The sequence below is a fragment of the Sorex araneus genome, chromosome 6, assembly GCF_027595985.1.
Source record: "Sorex araneus isolate mSorAra2 chromosome 6, mSorAra2.pri, whole genome shotgun sequence".
Taxonomy (NCBI): domain Eukaryota; kingdom Metazoa; phylum Chordata; class Mammalia; order Eulipotyphla; family Soricidae; genus Sorex; species Sorex araneus.
The window spans coordinates 15,398,644-15,415,808 of record NC_073307.1 but is presented as its reverse complement, the minus strand read 5'-3'; the positions used below and the strand labels follow the sequence as shown (position 1 = coordinate 15,415,808).

The following is a 17,165-nucleotide window of genomic DNA, read 5'->3' as shown; positions in this document are numbered from 1 at the left end:
AAATGTGCACTGGTGGAGGGATGATGTTCGATCCACTGAATGACTAAAACTCAAACATAAAAGCTTTGATGGTGATTCAATAAAAAAAAATAATTAATTAATTAATTAATTTAAAAAGAAACAAAATAAAAACAAAGGGCAAGCGTTCACACTCTGCATGCAGAAGCCAGAGGCCAGCTTCGACTCCCAGTGCCACCACATGGTCACCTCAAGCTCTGCTGGGAGCAGCCACCGTCCCCACGCCACAGAGCTGGACCTCATGTGGTCCCCGAAACCCAGAAATAACTCATTTCTTGAACTTTTTGCTGTTGTTTGTGTTTCGGGGCCACGCGCGGGGTGCGCAGAGATGACTCCCGGCGGGCTCGGGAGACAGACAGGGCGCCAGGGCTCAAACCCCCCAGGCACGGTGCAAGGCCAGCGCCCCACCCGCTACGCTAGCGCTCGGACCCCTCTTTTTCGATTCTCAAAGAGCTAAGATGGCTGGGGAGAGAGTCCAGAGGGCTGAAGCAGGGCTGGAGCGATAGCACAGCAGGGAGGGGTTTGCCTTGCACGCGGCCGACCCGGGTTGATTCCCAGCATCCCATATGGTCCCCTGAGCACCGCCAGGAGTAATTCCTGAGTGCAGAGCCAGGAAATACAGGCGAACCCCTGTGTATTGCCAGATGTGACCCAAAAAGGAAAAAGAAAAAGGGCTGAAGTACACGCCTTCCTTGTGGGACCCCCAGTTCCATCCCTGGTGCTACAGTGTGGCCCCCAATTAAATCTAACTCTGTTTGGAGGGTCATGAGCTGGGGTACTTCTCCCGTCCCTTTGCTGTTGATTTTACGATCTGAGAGGGCAGGTGAGGGGCAGGGGTACAAGTTGCCCACATTTGGCCACAGGGCTTGCCAGGAGCACCCACTTGACTGAGGTGCCCACCCAGGCTGGCTGGCCAGAGATCAGGTGCTTCCCTCCTGGAGCTGTGGCCCCGGCACCCCTGCAGAGGTGCTGCACAGCACCCAAACCGCGCTGTGGGGCTGGAGAGACAGCGCACAGGAAGGCACTTGCCGAGTGGGGCCCACCCAGGTTCAACCCCCAACACCCTGTCTGGTTCCGCCAGCACCACCAGGAGGAAGCCCTGAGCAGTACTGGATGGGGCCCAAAAACCAAAGGAAAAGGAAAAAAAAAATGAAAGAAATCGGACTCAGTGAAATGACAGCTCCAAGGGCCGAGCATTGCCCTGCACGCAGGTGGCCTGGGTCCAAGCCCTGAGCACGGCCTGGAGCAGTTCCCGAGGACTGCCGGGTGGCCCGAGCCAAGCCCCAGACACAGAGGCAGAGGCAGCCCAGGTCAGGGGGTGCGAGCCTCGCACACGGCCAACCCCGATTCAATTCCCAGCACCCCTTGGGCCTTGAGCACTGCTGGGTGTGGCCCCCGGTCCCTGGCACTGCAGGGCCCGAGCACCAAAGCACCCGCCTAACTGGAGACTGTCACCAGGAGTGGCCCTCAGGCCTCCTGGGCCTGGAAGACCCAAAATAAAAAATAAGTAACATCGGGGCTGGAGCAATAGCACAGTGGGTAGGGCGTTTGCCTTGCACGCGGCAGACCCGGGTTCGATTCCCAGCATCCCATAGGGTCCCCTGAGCACCGCCAGGGGTAATTCCTGAGTGCAGAGCCAGGAGTAACCCCTGTGCATCGCCGGGTGTGACCCAAAAAGCAAAAAATAAAATAAAACTAGAAGAATTGTAAATTTGTCAAATATTACTACTTAATAGGTCCCAATAGCACATTTTAAAAAAATAAATAAAAAAAAAAATTAAATAAGTAACATCTTCTAGGACTCCCGCAGGGACAGTCCAGAGGAGGCCGGCGGCCACAGGCTGAATCTTGTGGCAACAGAAAGTGCTTTGAGGAGCACACGGCCGGCTCAGTGACAAAAGCATCCGCCCGGCAAGCCTGGCGCCACCGCGTACACTGGGCATGCCCCAGGCAGCTCTGCTGAGGGCCCAGCACTTCACAACTCTGCAAATGCCAGATCGGGGCGACAAAGCAAAGTAATGTGAGGAGGCAGGGAGAGGCACAGCACTTTGGAAAATAGACTGGGGGGGGGGGAGGGCGGCAGAGTGCCAGTACAGCAGGGAGGGCGTTTGCCTTGCAGGCGGCCAACCTGGGTTCAATCCCCGGCATCCCATATGGTCCCCCAAGCAATGTCAGGAGTAATAATTCCTGAGTGCAGACCAGGAGTTATCCCTGGACATCGCCAGATGTGACCCCAAGGAGCACTGCAGCACTGTCTGTAGCACTAGTCGTCCCGTTGTTCATCGATTTGCTCGAGCGGGCACCAGTAACGTCTCCATTGTGAAACTTGTCGTTGCTGTTTTGGGCATATTGAATATGCCACAGGTAGCTTGCCAGGCTCTGCCATGTGGGCGGGATACTCTCGGTAGCTTGCCGGGCTCTCCGAGAGGGACAGAGAAATTGAACCTAGGTCGGCCACATGCAAGGCAAATGCCCAACCTGCTGTGCTATGGTGCCAGTCCGACCCCCCAAGAAAAGCCAAAAAATAAAAATAAACTACTGGGGGCCAGAGTGATAGTAGAGTAGGCAGGATGCTTACTTTGCACACGGCCATCCTGGTTTCCATCCCTAGCACCCCGCAGGGTCCCCTGGCATCTGCCAGGATGGTCCCTCAACACGGTGCCAGGAGTCAGCCCCGAGCACAGTGAAGTGTGGGGTGAAAACAAACCAAAAGGTTAAAGGAAAACAGGGCCAGGGATGGGCCCAGGGCGCGAGTGCAGCAGGCAGGGCACTCGCTTTGCTAACCTGGGCTCGATCCCCGGCACCCCAGATGCTCTCCCAGGCCCGCCAGGGGCAACGGCCGAGCACAGAGCCAGGAGTGAGCCCTGAGCACAGCCGGATGTTGCCTCCAAACAAACAACAACAAAGACACAGCCAGAAAGACAGTCAATGGCAGGAACACACAACTCCGATTCCCAGCACCAGATGGTCCCCCAGCGCCCCCAGGAGCGACCGCACCGCCACCACATATGGTCAAAAGGAAAAAGACAATGTGACATACCCCTTTCGGGTGCTAGTAGCAACAGTTGACATGTCAGTCAAAAACATATAAACACGACTTTGACCTCAACCAACACAGCATCACCGACCACAAACCTTTTTCCCTTTAGCTTTATCCTTCATTACTGTGTCTTCTGTTTTAACACTGGTGTCCTCCTCCTCCTCCTCCTCTTCTGGAAAATCAGGGGGGCAGCCATAGAGTTCTATTTCTCTTTTCAATTTGTCAGCACATGCCTAAAATAAATATGACACTGTGAAATAATAAAGCGCAAATCAATGTAGCAACAATCTGAGTTTTCCGGGTTTTGTTTTTCTAACATCGATTAAAATTGACTCTGAAAATGTTGGTCATATTTCAATACCTAAGTGGGGCCACCTTTTAAACTCAAAACGATACTAATCACCTACCTTGGAATTCACTAATGTCTAGGTTAGTATTTTACTTCATTATTCAACAGGCTTCACTCAACGCCCAGAGAATGCAATATAACAGCGTCAATATTAGGAATTAGAAGGTGTAGAGGAGGGAGCTGGAGTGATAATAGGGCATTTGCCTTGCACGAGGCAGACCGGGTTCGAATCCCAGCATCCCATATGGTCCCCCGAGCACCACTAGGAGTAATTCCTGAGTGCAGAGCCACGAGTAACCCCGAAGCATAGCTGGATGTGACCCCCCCAAAAAAAAAATGGTGTAGAGGGCTAGACAGACAGCTCAGCGGCTGAACATGCGGGAAACCTGGATCTGGTCCCCAGCATCACCTGGTCCCCCAAGCACTGCCAGGAGAGACCCCCAAGCACCGAACCAGAAATAACCCAGAACTGCTGGTTGTGGCCCCCAAACACTAAGCAAAAAAGACATAAATCGTTAGCACTTTCAGTTAACATTAATAATAGGCCTGTCAACTGTTTTTGTTTGTTTTGGGCCACCCCAAGCAATGCTGGAGTTACTCCGGCTCAGCGCATGGGGGGACTCCTAACAGCTCGGGACCATGTGGTGACGGGGACTGAATCTGGGCCACCCACATACAAAGCGAGCACCCAGCCCACTGAATTGTCTTCGCAGCCCACATCCGCCAATTACAGATCAGTGGCAGGGCCAGAAACAGGACGGCGGGGAGGGCACTTGCCTTGCAGTGAACGATGTGGGTTCAATCCCCAACATCACACGGTCCTCTGAACCAGAAGGGATCCCTGAGTGCAGAGCCAGGAGTAAGCCCTGAGCACTGCCAGAGGTGGCCCCAAAACCAAAGGGGGGAGGGGGAAAGATCTCAGGCTCTTTAGGAATAAGCATGGCCAGTAGGGCACTTGTCTTGCAGGCAGCCAACCCAAATTCAATTCCCGGCGACCCAGATGGGTCCCTGAGCCCTGCCAAGAGTGATCCCTAAGCACAGAGCCAAGAGGAAGCCCTGATCACTGCTGATTATGGTCTCCCTCCTCCTAACCCCCGCCAAAAAATCTGGGATTCTTTGAGGCAACTGAAGATCACTGAAATCAGTGAGTGAGTGAGCTTGCCACTGGAGCAGAAGAGCAAATAGATTAAAAATCCAGTCGGGGGGTGCTGAAGCAATAGTACAGTGGGGAGGGTGCTTGCCTTGCATGTGGCTGACCTAGATTTGATCCCCAGCACCCCATATGGTCCCCAAACCCCGCCAGGAGTGAGCATTGCTCAGGGGACATTGGTGCAAGGTTTCAAGCCAAGATTTGCCATATGCACGGCAAAGGCCCTAGCCCCTTGTACTATCTCTCTGGCTCTATTCATTGAAATTTTTTTTTCCTGTTTTTTTTGGGTCATACCCAGAGATGCTCAAGGGGTTACTCCTTTTTCTGCAGGAATTACTCCTGGAGGTGCTCAGGGAACCATGTAGGATGCCAGGGATCCAACCCGGGTCAGCTGGATGCAAGGCAAATGCCTTCCCCACTGTACTATCACTCTGGCCCCTCACTGAATTTTTGTTTTGGGGAGTGGGGAGGGATGTGACACACCAGGCTCTGCTCAGGGCTTACACCTGCTCTAGGCTCGGGAATCACTCCTGCCAGTGCTCAAGGGGACCATATGGGATGCTAGAGCTCGAACCTGAGTCAGACAGCCCCAGGAATTTTAAATCAGCGATCCTGTTTTGTGATGTTCATACAAAACAGGTTGAAGACTTTATCTTATGATCGATTTTAAATTTCAAGCAAATTTGTAGCAGGATTTTGATTTTTTTTGTTTTATTTTTTTTTGGGGGGGTTTTTTTGGGTTTTTTTTTTTCTTTTTTTGCTTTTTGGGTCACACCCAGCGATACACAGAGGTCATTCCTGGCTCTGCACTCAGGAATTACCCCTGGCAGTTCTCAGGAGACCATATGGGATGCTGGGAATAGAACCCGGGTCGGCTGCATGCAAGCCAAACGCCCTCCAGCCCCTGTAGCAGGGTTTTGAAAAAAATTCTCTTTTCTTCTGAAAATATACTCGCTGGGGCTGGAGGCAGAGCCCAGCAGGCAGGGCCTTTGGTCTGCATGCAACAGACCAAGGTCTGACCCTCAGCACCCCCATGGTCCCTTAAGCCAGCACACAAGGGCCCACATGGGATCAAACTGGAAACTCAGACTGGGGTCGTCCGTGAGCTGTAAGGCAGGGACTTTACTTTTTTTTGATGTTTTCTGTTTGTCTGTTTGTTTTTGTTTTTTGGGTCATTGCTCAGGAGTTCCTCCTAGTTCTGCACTCAGGAATCGCACCTGGCTGTGTTCGGGGGAACATATGGGATGCCAGAGATCGAACCCACATGCAAAGCAAACGCCCAACCTGCTATAATAAGTGACTTTAATCCCTTAGTAAGGGAATTTAATCCAGCCCAAGCAAGGGACTTTAATCCCTGGACTATCCCCCCAAACTAGAGCGATATAGCACAGCAGGTAGGGCGTTTGCCTTCACAGGGCCGACCCAGGTTCGATTCCTCCGTCCCTCCCAGAGAGCCCGGCAAGCTACCGAGAGTATCCTACCCGCACAGCAGAGCCTGGCAAGCTACCCGTGGCATATTCGATAGGCCAAAAACAGTAACAACAAGTCTCATAATGCAGACGTTACTGGTGCCCACTCGAGCAAATCAATGAACAACGGAACAACAGTGCTACACTGCAGTGCTATTATCCCCCAGCCCATCTTCAAGCGTTTTGGGGGTCCATGCCAGCAGAGAGAAGCCTGAGACAGTGTCAGGTATAAAACTCAGAGCCCCCCACACGTCAGGCACAGACTCTAAGCTATCTCTCTCCTCTCCCCCACAGCCCTCTGCAAGGTCTGTTTACCCTCTTCAAGGCTGGTTTGTTTGCCTGTCTGTGGGTTTACTCCTGGTTCTGCACTCAGGGATCACACCTGGCAGACTCATGGCACCGCATGGATACCAGATTGGCCACATGCAACACCCTACCCACTGTACGATGGCTCCGGTCCCCAAGTTTTTGTGTTTTTTAAGCTTTCCCAAGCAATGCTCAGAAGATCCAGAGGTCCCACTGGAAATTCTCAGCCAACAAGGCACCAGTTCGAGGCGAGGGTCCAGAATGAGGTACGATCCCTGTGGCCCCTGCGGTTGGTGCTGAGGATGAGACACAGGTCAGGCACATGTCACTGCACTGTCTCCCGCCACAAGGAGGAGTCCAGAGACAGTCCAGCGGGGAAGGCGCTTCCCTTGCATACAGCCACCCTGGGCTCAATTCACAGAGCCACATAGGGTTCCCGAGCTCGGTCAGCGGTGACCCCTAAGCGCAGAGCCAGGAGTGAACCCTGAGGAACACCGGGTATGCCCCACCCACCCCACCCGCAAATTAAAAGAACAAAAAAATATTGCCCAGAGAAATGGTTCAAAGAACTGGAACACATGCTCCCCACGTGGGAGCCCAGGGTTTGGTCCCCAGTACTGCATTGATCTCTGCGCCTCACTGGAACAGAACAGGCCCCAGCACTCACAGCTGTGTTTCCCTGTCCCCCCCAAAAAAATATAACTTTCATTCTAATAAATTCAGTGCATTTCAACTCATTTAATATGGCTGTATTAGAAAATCCTATTTCAGGGCTGGATCGATAACACAGCGGGTAGGGCGTTTGCCTTGCACGCGGCCAACCCAGGTTCAATTCCCAGCACCCCATATGGTTCCCTGAGCACCGCCAGGGGTAATTCCTGAGTGCAGAGCCAGGAGTAACCCCTGTGCATCGCCGGGTGTGACCCAAAAAGCCAAAAAAAAAAAAAATCCAATTTCAAACTCTTGAATTGGATATTAAAGTCTTCTCTAAGCTGAAAGGTAGAAACCGATCCCCAAGGTAAGCTTACCTTGATGGGCATTCCGGTGCAGTGCAAACCAAAGGGGAACAGGCAACTTTTCCCTTTCAGTCTCTGGTACCCGACTGCAAACTACAGAGAGAAACAAAATTTGAATTACAAATTTAAAAGCAAGAGGACAAATACAAAGATGCCTTTAACAAGGAACATCAATTTAGTTTTCCTCTTCACATCTTCCTTTACTACACATTATAGATTATCTATCAAACGCCCTACCTGCTGTGCCATCGCTCCAGCCCAGAGTTTATCTATAATTATTCCACAGTTCTAGTCCACTACCTTTTTTCCTGTCTTTCCACAGAGCAGAAATCACTCAAAAACATATAACATATAAATGCATATATTCCTTAGACTTCGGCACAACATGCACACAGCATGAGAAAATTAGCACAGGGCCAGAAATAAGTCCTAAGCACCACCAGGTGTGGCCCAAAACAAAACCCCAAAATAAATAAAGTTCTCTAAAATTGAAGCTTACTTTTGATTTAGGAAGAGTAAGACAATTAATATGTAACTGACAACAAATAAATGTCCAGGGCTAAAAAGACAGCACAGCAAGGAAGGCACTTGCCATGCACAAAGCCGACCCGGGTTTGACCCCCAGCACCCCACAGGTGCAAACCTTGCCTGAGCACAGAGCCGGGAGTAGGCCCTAGCACGGCCCCCAAATTAAAATGTTCAATTAGGGGCCAGAGGGATAGTACAATGGGTTGGGCTTTTGCCCAGTACATGGTCAACTCAGGTTCGATCCCCGCCATCTCATATGGTCCCTCCAAGAACCGCCAAGAGTAATTCCTGAGCAAAGACCAGGACTAACCTCTGAGCATCGCTGGGTGTGACCAAAAAAGGTAGAAAAATAAAAATAAAAAAATTAAGTTTAATTATGCTAAATATAAAGGCATTCTAAGTTCTCTTAATAAGAATTAAGTTCTACAGCTGCTACTTCACAATAATCCTTATTAAAGACCCTCTATCCCAGCATAGATACCCAATATAGAGAAAGTTTTACCTCACACTTGGATAAAGAAAATGTGTGTCCCAAATGAAGCCGCCCATTCATATACGGATATGGGAAGGTTACAAAGTACTTGCCCTTGCTGCAAAATAAACACATAAAAAAAGTACAGAAAAGACAATGTAAGTTCTCTTTACGTATGCAAGAAAATGAGAAGAGGCATTTTTTCATATTGCAGTAAATGGTTTTCATTTTCTCATTCACATTCGTCAAAATCATATAGTAGTCACTGTTGGCCCTTCCTGATTTTTTTTCAATTCACTGAAAAAATGGAAATCTCGGGGGGCTGGAGCGATAGCACAGCGGGTAGGGCGTTTGCCTTGCACGCGGCCGACCCAGGTTCGATCCCCGGCATCCCATATGGTCCCCCAAGCACTGCCAGGAGTAATTCCTGAGTGCAAAGCCAGGAGTAACCCCTGAGCGTCGCTGGGTGTGACCCAAAAAGAAAAAAAAAACATGGCAATCTTAAATTTGCCAGTTCCTAAAGTTTCGTTGAAATAAACAATATAAGGTAAGTATGTTATGTACCAAAGGGGCAAGTGGGACTGGGAAGGAACCAGGGGATAAAGGTGGAGGAAGGTCAGGTTGATGATGTCAGAACACTAAATGCTTGAAACAACTGTATAATGAACAACTTTGCAAATCACAGTATTTTAAGTAAAAATCGATTTTAAGGAGGCCAGATCAATAGTACAGCGGGTAAGGCTTGCCGTGCATACAGCCGACCTGGGTTCAGTCCCGAGTATCCCATATGGTGCCCTGTGCATGCAGGAGTGATCCCTGGGTGCAGGGCCAGCAGGAAGTCCTAAGCACCACCAGGTGTTGGACCCCCCCCCAAAAAAAAGCCAAAAATAAATAAGCAAATAAATAAAACTCTCTAAAATTGAAGCTTACTTTTGATTTAGGAAGAATGAGACATTGGTAGGTAACAACTAAATATCCAGGGCTGGAAACCAGCACAGCAAGGAAGGCACTTGCCTCGCACACAGCCAGCCCAGGTTTGATCCCCAGCACCCCACAGGGGCGCTCAAACCTTGCTAAGAGTGAACCCTGAGGCGATGAAATGAACAAAAACTTTCTCAAAGAAGAAATCCGAATGGCTGAGAGGCACATGAAAAAAATGCTCTTCATCACTAATCATCAGGGAGATGCAAATCAAAACAACAAGAAGATATCATCTCACACCACAGAGACTGGCCCACATCCAAAAGAACAAAAGCAACCGGTGTTGGAGTGGATGTGGGGAGAAAGCGACTCCCCTTCACTGCTGCTGGGAATGCCGACTGGTTCAGCTCTTTTGGAAAACAGTATGGATGCTTCTCAAAAAATTAGAAATTGAGCTCCCATTTGACCCAGCAATACCACTCTGGGAATATATCCCGGAGATGCAAAAAAGTATAGTAGAAATGACATCTGCACTTGTATGTTCATTGTAGCACTGCTTACAATAGCCAGAATCTGGAAAAAACTCAAGTGCCCAAGAACAGATGACTGGTTAAAGAAACTTTGGTACGTCTACACAATGGAATACTATGCAGCTGTTAGAAATGATGAAATCATGAAATTTGCATATAGGTGGATCAACATGGAAAGTATCATGTTAAGTGAATGAGTCAGAAAGAGAGGGACAGGGGCCGGAGCGATAGCACAGCGGGTAGGGCGTTTGCCTTGCACGCGGCTGACCCTGGTTCGATCCCCAGCATCCCATATGGTCCCCCAAACACTGCCAGGAGCAATTCCTGAGTGCAAAGCCAGGAGTAACCCCTGAGCATCGCTGGGTGTGACCCAAAAAAAGAAAAAAAAAAAAAAAAGAGGGACAAACATAGAAAGACTGCACTCATTTGTGGAATATAAAGTAACAGAATGGGAGACTAACACCCAAGAACAGTAGACATAAGTACTAGGAGGTTTGCTCCACAGCTTGGAAGCCGGCCTCACATGCTGGGGGAAAAGGCATCTCAGACAGCAAAGGGAACACCAAGTAAAGGGTGCTAGGAGGGCCCACTCGAGATGGGAGATATGTGCTGGAAGTAGACTATAGACCGAACATGATGGCCACTTAATACCTCTATTGCAAACCACAATACCCAAAAGGAGAGAGAGAGAGCAAAAGGGAATGCCATGCCACAGAGGCAAGGTGGGGTGGGAGGGGAGAGGTGGGGGTAGTGGGAGGGATGCTGGGACCATTGGTGGTGGAAAATGGGCACTGATGGAGGGATGGGTACTTGATCATTGTATGACTGAAACTCAAGCACGAAAGTTTGTAAGTCTGTAACTGTACCTCACGGTGATTCACTAATAAAAACAAAATTTTTTAATGTATAAACAAAAAAAAAAAGAAACTTCTATTAATTCAATAAATAAGGAGAAGTTACTCAGATAAGTTCTAAAAAGAATATTCTTACTCACTGACCTTTCGTTGATTGTAAGTGAACACTGACTGGCATACCATCAAAATAAATTCAAGAATATTTATTTAAAAAAAAAAAAAAAGAGTGAACCCTGAGCAAAGAGCCGGGAATAGGCACCACCAGTTGTATGGCCCAAAAACAAACAAACAAAATTTAGTAAAATAGATAAAATGATAAACTCCCTTCCTAAAAAGAGAAAAAGACAAAAGGTGATTGAGATAGAGGCTGAGGAGCGAGAGTGCGGGGGTGAGGGCACTTGCCTTACCCGTGGCTGACCCAAGGGTGCCCCTAAGCTCAAAGCTGGGGAGCAGTCCTGACCCAGTGGCCCCCAGCCCCGCCAAAAGACATCTGAAGTATGAATCTGCTTGTGAATCTGCTTTCTCCTATCCACGGAACAGCTCCACGCTACAGAGCCAACAGTTCCCGAAACACCGTGTGTAAGACCTCACAAACTGTTACTCACCCCGCCTGCTTCTCTAACTTCGATGCATTGACCTCAAAGACTTTCTCTGTATCCCATTTCTGTTGGACTTCTTTCTCAATCTTCTTCAAAAAGTCCACTTTGGCTGTTCCTTTTCTTTCCTGCTGGACACAAAAGAAAAAGAATGAAACACTCGTATTCTTTTCTTTTTTTTTTTTTTGCTTTTTGGGTCACACCCGGTGATGTACAGGGGTTACTCCTGGCTCTGCACTCAGGAATCACCCCTAGGGGACCATATGGGATGCTGGGAATCGAACCTGGGTTGGCCGCGTGCAAGGCAAACGCCCTACCCGCTGTGCTATTGCTCTAGCCCCCAAACACTCGTATTCTTTTGCAGGCTCACTTTTTGAAAATGAGGAATTGGGCTCACACAGAACTGAGCAACTTACTGAGACCAACTTGTCATTGTTATCTTGAAATTTAAGTGAACAAAGTTCAAAATTCGAGTCATCATGACTTGTACACTTCAGAGTTACTTGCGCATGTAAAAAGCCCTGAAGTACTTTTTCAAACTAGATACAAAGCATTGTTTTCAGATATTTCCATTTAGTTCTAATAGATGAACACATAGGGAAAAAGTACAGAAAATTGCCTGCTTTCTAACAGTAATTATGCCACACGAAAAAAAAAAGAGGGGGGCTGGATCGATAGCATAGCGGGGAGGGCATCTGCCTTGCACACAGCCAACCCAGGTTCGATTCCCAGCATCCCATATGGTCTCCAAGCACCGCCAGGAGTAATTCCTGAGTGCATGAGCCAGGAGTAACCTCTGTGCATCGATGAGTGTGACCCAAAAAAGAAAAAAAAAAAGAGGGGTTGGAGAGATAATACAACTGAAGAGGCACTTGCCTTGCATGCTTGACTAAGCCCAGTTCGATCTGTGGAAACACAGTAAGGTCCTCTGAGCACCGCCAGGAGTGACCCTTCAGTACAGCAGTCTGGGGTAAGCTCTAAGAACCACCAGGTGTGGCCCAAAAACAAAAAGCAAATTAAAAATAACAGGGGATGGGGCTGGAGCGATAGCACAGCGGGTAGGGCGTTTGCCTTGCACACGGCCGACCCGGGTTCGATTCCCCGCATCCCATATGGTCCCCTGAGCACCACCAGGAGTAATTCCTGAGTGCAGAGAGCCAGGAGTAACCCCTGTGCATCACCGGGTGTGACCCAAAAAGCAAAAAAAAAAAAACAGGGGGTGAGATAGTCCAACAGGTAAGATGCTTGCCTTGCACACACCACCGGGTGTGACCCAAAAACCCAAAAATTCAATTAAAATGGGGGGGGAAGGGATGAGGGGGGCACAGAGCAATAGTGTAGCAGGTAGGGCGTTTGTCTTGCACACGGCCAACCCTGGTTCAATCCCCGACATCCCATATGGTCCCCCCAGCACTGTCAGGAGTAGTTCCTGAGTGCAAAGTCAGGAGTAACCCCTGAACATCACCAGGCATGACCCCAAAACAAAAAGAGAGAAAATTAAGGGGAAGTCAAGGGGTTAATTGACTTCCCTCACATGCAGCTTAATCAGGTTCAATCCAGCACCGCATACTGTCCCTGAGTGGCAGCAGGCACGATCCCTGTGCACAAGCAAGGGAGCATAGTAATCCCTAAACACAGCCAGGTGTGGCCGGGGGCTGGGGGTGAGGGGGGCACCCTGAGGGCAGAGGATAATACTGAGTGTAAGGGGCTTGGCTTACACGTGGCCAACCTGCATTCAACCCCCGCCATCCCTTATGGTCCACCGGGAGTGATCCCTGAGCACAGAGCCAGGAGTAATTCCTGAGCACTGCCGAGTGTGACCCAACACAAGTCCAAAAAAGAACAAAAAAATACACCTCACAGGGCCAAGGAAGTCCAGAGAGAGATCACAGCGGGTAAGGCGACAGCGCGACACACTTGCACACTGACGCCGCGGATCCACCATCCAGCTTTCAGCCTCCAAGTACAGTTATTTAATTTTGAAAGGCTTATCTTTGGGGGAGGGACATGCCAGGGGTGTCCACACCAGCAGTGCTCATGTTTCTGTGCTCAGGAGTCACTTCTGGCAGAGATCAAACCCAGGTCAGCCACGTGCAAGGTCAACACCTTGCATGCTGTGCTACCGCTCCAGTCCCTGTGTTCTTTTTTTTTAAGTTTTTTTTTTCTTTTTGGGTCACACCCAGCGATGCTCAGGGGTTACTCCGGGCTCTGCACTCAGGAATTACTCCTGGCGGTGCTGGGGGACCATATGGGATGCTGGGAATCGAACCCAGGTCGGCCTTGTGCAAGGCAGACGCCCTCCCCACTGTGCCATCGCTGCAGCCCCCGTTCTTTTTAAAAATCTGTTGTGGGTGTCACACCTGGTGGAGCTGGGGTTCCACCAGGGCCATGCGTGTGGTGCTTGGGGTCCACGCAGGGTTAGGGATTGAATCAAGGACTTTGCACATGCCACCTGGCCCAACACGGTTGTGTGTGTGTGTGTGTGATGTGTGTGTGTGGTGTGTGTGGTGTGTGTGTGCGTGTGTGTGTGTGTGTGAGAGAGAGAGAGAGAGAAAGAGAGAGAGAGAGAGAGAGAGAGAGAGAGAGAGAGAGAGAGAGAGAGAGAGAGAGAGAGAGAGAGATTTTTCTCCCAAGCTGTGCTCAGGGACCTGGGAACTATCCTGGGGGCGGGGGAAGCAAGTGAAGGGCCTGAACCCCGCACTATCTCCGGGACCTAAGCTCAGTCACTGTCTGCAGTGCCCGCGCCTGAGGGTCACTCTCCCTCACCCAACCTGGTCCCTTCAAGCAAAATAGACTCTTTACTCAGCTTCTGCGTCCCTAACAGTAGACTTGCTGCTGAGTCAGTGTAGGACAGCTAGAGGGGGCTGGAGAGACAGTACAGCTGCTCGGGTGCTGCCTTGCACAGGATCCAGCGGCTCAATCCCCGGCACCCGAGAGGGTCCCCTGAGCCCCGCCAGGCGCGATCCCTGGGACCCTGGGTGGAATCCCTGGCACCACTGTGTGTGAGGGGTACAGATTGGACACGTGGTATCACATGGCCTCCACGCACCTTCAGGAACAACCCTGGAGCACCAAGCCAGGAGTAACTTGTGCACACCACCAGGAATGGAAAAAAAAAAAGTTCTTTCATTACAACTTTTTTGTTTTGTTTTTTGGGTCACGCCCAGCAATGCACAGGGGTTATTCCTGGCTCTGCACTCAGGAAATAGTCCTGACGGTGCTCGGGGGACCATATGGGATGCTGGGAATCGAAGCCGGGTCGGCCTCGTGCAAGGCAAACGCCCTCCCCGCTGTGCTATCGCTCCAGCCCCAGCTACTCATATTTCTCTTTTGTTTTTGTTGGTTTGGCTCGGGGGCCACACCTGGCAGTGCTCTGGGCTTACTCCTAGCTCTGCGCTCAGGGATCACTCCTGGGGGGGGGCTCGGGGGACCATAGTGCCAGGGTCTGAATCCGGGTAAGCCACACACAGGGAAAGCGCCCTTCCTGCTGTACTATTATTCCAGCCCAATTTCTCCAATCTTTAAAAAAAAAAGGCAAGCCAGCTCAAAGGGGCGGAACAGATGCTTTGCATGCGGGAGCACAGTAAGCGCCTTGAGCACCACCGGGGTGACCCCCACGCACCCAGTAAGGAGCGACAGGAATGACCTCCCCCAAATAATAATAATCCACCCTCACCTCCATCCCTTTTCGCCCACATATTCTTTTTTTTGGCTTTTGAGGCCACGCGCTGCAGTGCTTAGGGCCCACTCCCAGTGCAGTGCTCCGGTGACATGCGGTGGCAGGGACAGAAGGCAGGGCTCATACACACACTGCATGTGTGCTGGCCCACTGGCGCCAACACCCTGCTCCTCACCCTGACACTCCTCACAATCCCCACTGACACATTCCCACTGTCTCATTTTATTTATTTGGGGGCTTTTGAGGGGATTGGAAACCAGGTCAGCAGCGGCATGCAGGGCAGACACCCGACCCGCTACACCATCTCTCCAGCCCTTCCACGCCCCTCCTGCAACCCACCCTGCAATCTGCACCACCAGGGCCCACGGCGGCCCCCCTCGCTGCAGCCAACCTCCTCGCCACGCTCGCTCCACCTCCCCGCCCGCCACGCTCACACCACCTCCCCGCCCGCTGCCCTTGCCGGCTACCACCCTCCTCGCCTCACACTGCCATGACCATATAACTGCTCAGACTGCCTGCTCTAAAAACTACCAGAGGGGGGAGGGGGGGAAAGAGGGGGGCTCTATGTATATGTAGATCATCAATCAAGCTCAGGACGTGTGTGTGTGTGTGTGTGTGTGTGTGTGTGTGTGTCTATGTGTATGTAGACCCGAGATAAAGCCCAGGTGGAGTACATGTGTAAATCAGGGGTCAAGCCCAGGTGGTGTGTGTTGGGGGTCATGTGCAGACCAGAGATCAAACTAAAGCAGTATGTGCAGATCAGGGATCAAGGATGTGTGTGTGTATGTCAGGGAATAAGGGTGTGTGTGTGTCTGTGTGTGTGCATGTGCAGTCCAGACATCAAACTCAAGGGGTGCGTGTGTGTAGATCAGGGATCGAGCCGTGTGTGTGTGTGTGTGTGTGTGTGTGTGTGTGTGTGTGTGCAGACCAGACATCAAAGACATCAAACTCAAGCGGTGCGTGTGTGTAGATCAGGGATCGAGCCGTGTGTGTGTGTGTGTGTGTGTGTGTGAGAGTGTGTGTGTGTGTGTGTGTGTGTGTGTGCGCGCGCGCGTGCAGGGGAAGCACGTGCTCTACTCCTGCAGGCGCGCCTGGCTCTCCCTGCCATGTGTCAGTCTGCGGAGCACACCCCACGGAGCACACCCCAGGAGCCACGCGATGACAACCCGGGTACTTTCCGACTTTCCGCGAGTGGCGCCCAGGTTTCTGCTGGAGGGCGGCCCACGTCACACACGGCCTCTCTCGGGCCAACTTCGGAAGGCGGCGAACGGGCACACGTGGCGCCGCGCGCATGACATCAGTTCCTGGGGCATCCGCACGCGAGGAGAGGCCCATCCTCGGCCCGGCCGCGCCTCGAGCCAGGGGGCCGCGGCGGCGCCTCGGGCCGGGGCAGGGACGCGCCCCCCAGCACGGCGGAGACCACGTGAGAGCCCGGGCCGCTTCCCGCCAAAACTCACCGCCATGGCGCCGCCCAGCCGCTCCGGCAAACCCCCTGCGGTGACCTCGGCGACCCCCCCAAAGGAGTGGTTACAGCCTCTCCCCTCCCTTCCGCGGCGCAGAGGCCTCCACCGAGGCTCAAGCACACCCTCGGCTCGGGATGAGGCAACCTCCGGCTCGCGGAGAACTACCGCCGGGGACGCCGCCTGGCACGCCGGGGGTTGTAGTGCCACAGCCCCGGCGGCCCGCGGCCAACGGGCCTCGGGGGACTACAATTCCCAGAAGGCACCGGGACGCCGGAACTCGCCCCAAAGCCGCCCCTCTCCGTGGCCCGCAGCTAGTGACTTCACGGCGATGCTGAACTACACAGTCCATGATGCAGTTCGAATTCCCGGCGCCGGGGCAGGTGGCTTTCCCGGGCCTCAACCTTTTGGCCCTGGTGGAACTGGCTTGGGTTGTCAGGATGCCAAGGTCATTAGTCTCCGGTATGCAGGATCCAAGCTGCTGATTATGGCTTGCCAGTGTGCACAAGAGGTGTCATTGTCGTGACGTTCAACAAATCCAGAATTGCGACATTTTTGTGTTTTTGATGGTTTTGCTTTTTTTTGGGGGGGTGGGGGGGGCGGGAAGGAGTGTCACACCCAGTAATGCTCAGGGCTTACTCCTGGTTTTGCACTCAGGAATTACTCCTGGCGGTGCTCAGGGGACCATATGGGACACCCAGAATCGAACCAGGGCTGGCCGCGTGCAAGGCAAACACCCTACCCACTGTACTATCACTCCAGTACAGAATTTGGACG

General features: G+C 51.5%; 1 protein-coding gene across 2 annotated transcripts in view; it reads right to left on the bottom strand.

The window, feature by feature from the left end:
- LARS1 (leucyl-tRNA synthetase 1) overlaps positions 1 to 16,529 on the bottom strand; it is a 68,528-nt gene extending 51,999 nt beyond the window's left edge. Inside the window, exons 1-5 of one of the 2 annotated variants that reach the window (XM_055142990.1) lie at positions 16,386 to 16,529; positions 11,259 to 11,377; positions 8,379 to 8,466; positions 7,361 to 7,441; positions 3,154 to 3,291 (exon numbers count right to left, since the gene is read on the bottom strand). In XM_055142990.1, coding sequence (XP_054998965.1) covers positions 3,154 to 3,291; positions 7,361 to 7,441; positions 8,379 to 8,466; positions 11,259 to 11,377; positions 16,386 to 16,391 — 432 coding nt within the window. In that variant the 5' untranslated portion in view covers positions 16,392 to 16,529. Of the gene's footprint in view, positions 1 to 3,153; positions 3,292 to 7,360; positions 7,442 to 8,378; positions 8,467 to 11,258; positions 11,381 to 16,385 lie in introns of both variants that reach the window. The other variant, XM_055142988.1, reaches the window with a different exon arrangement.
- Positions 16,530 to 17,165: the final 636 nt, after the last annotated feature.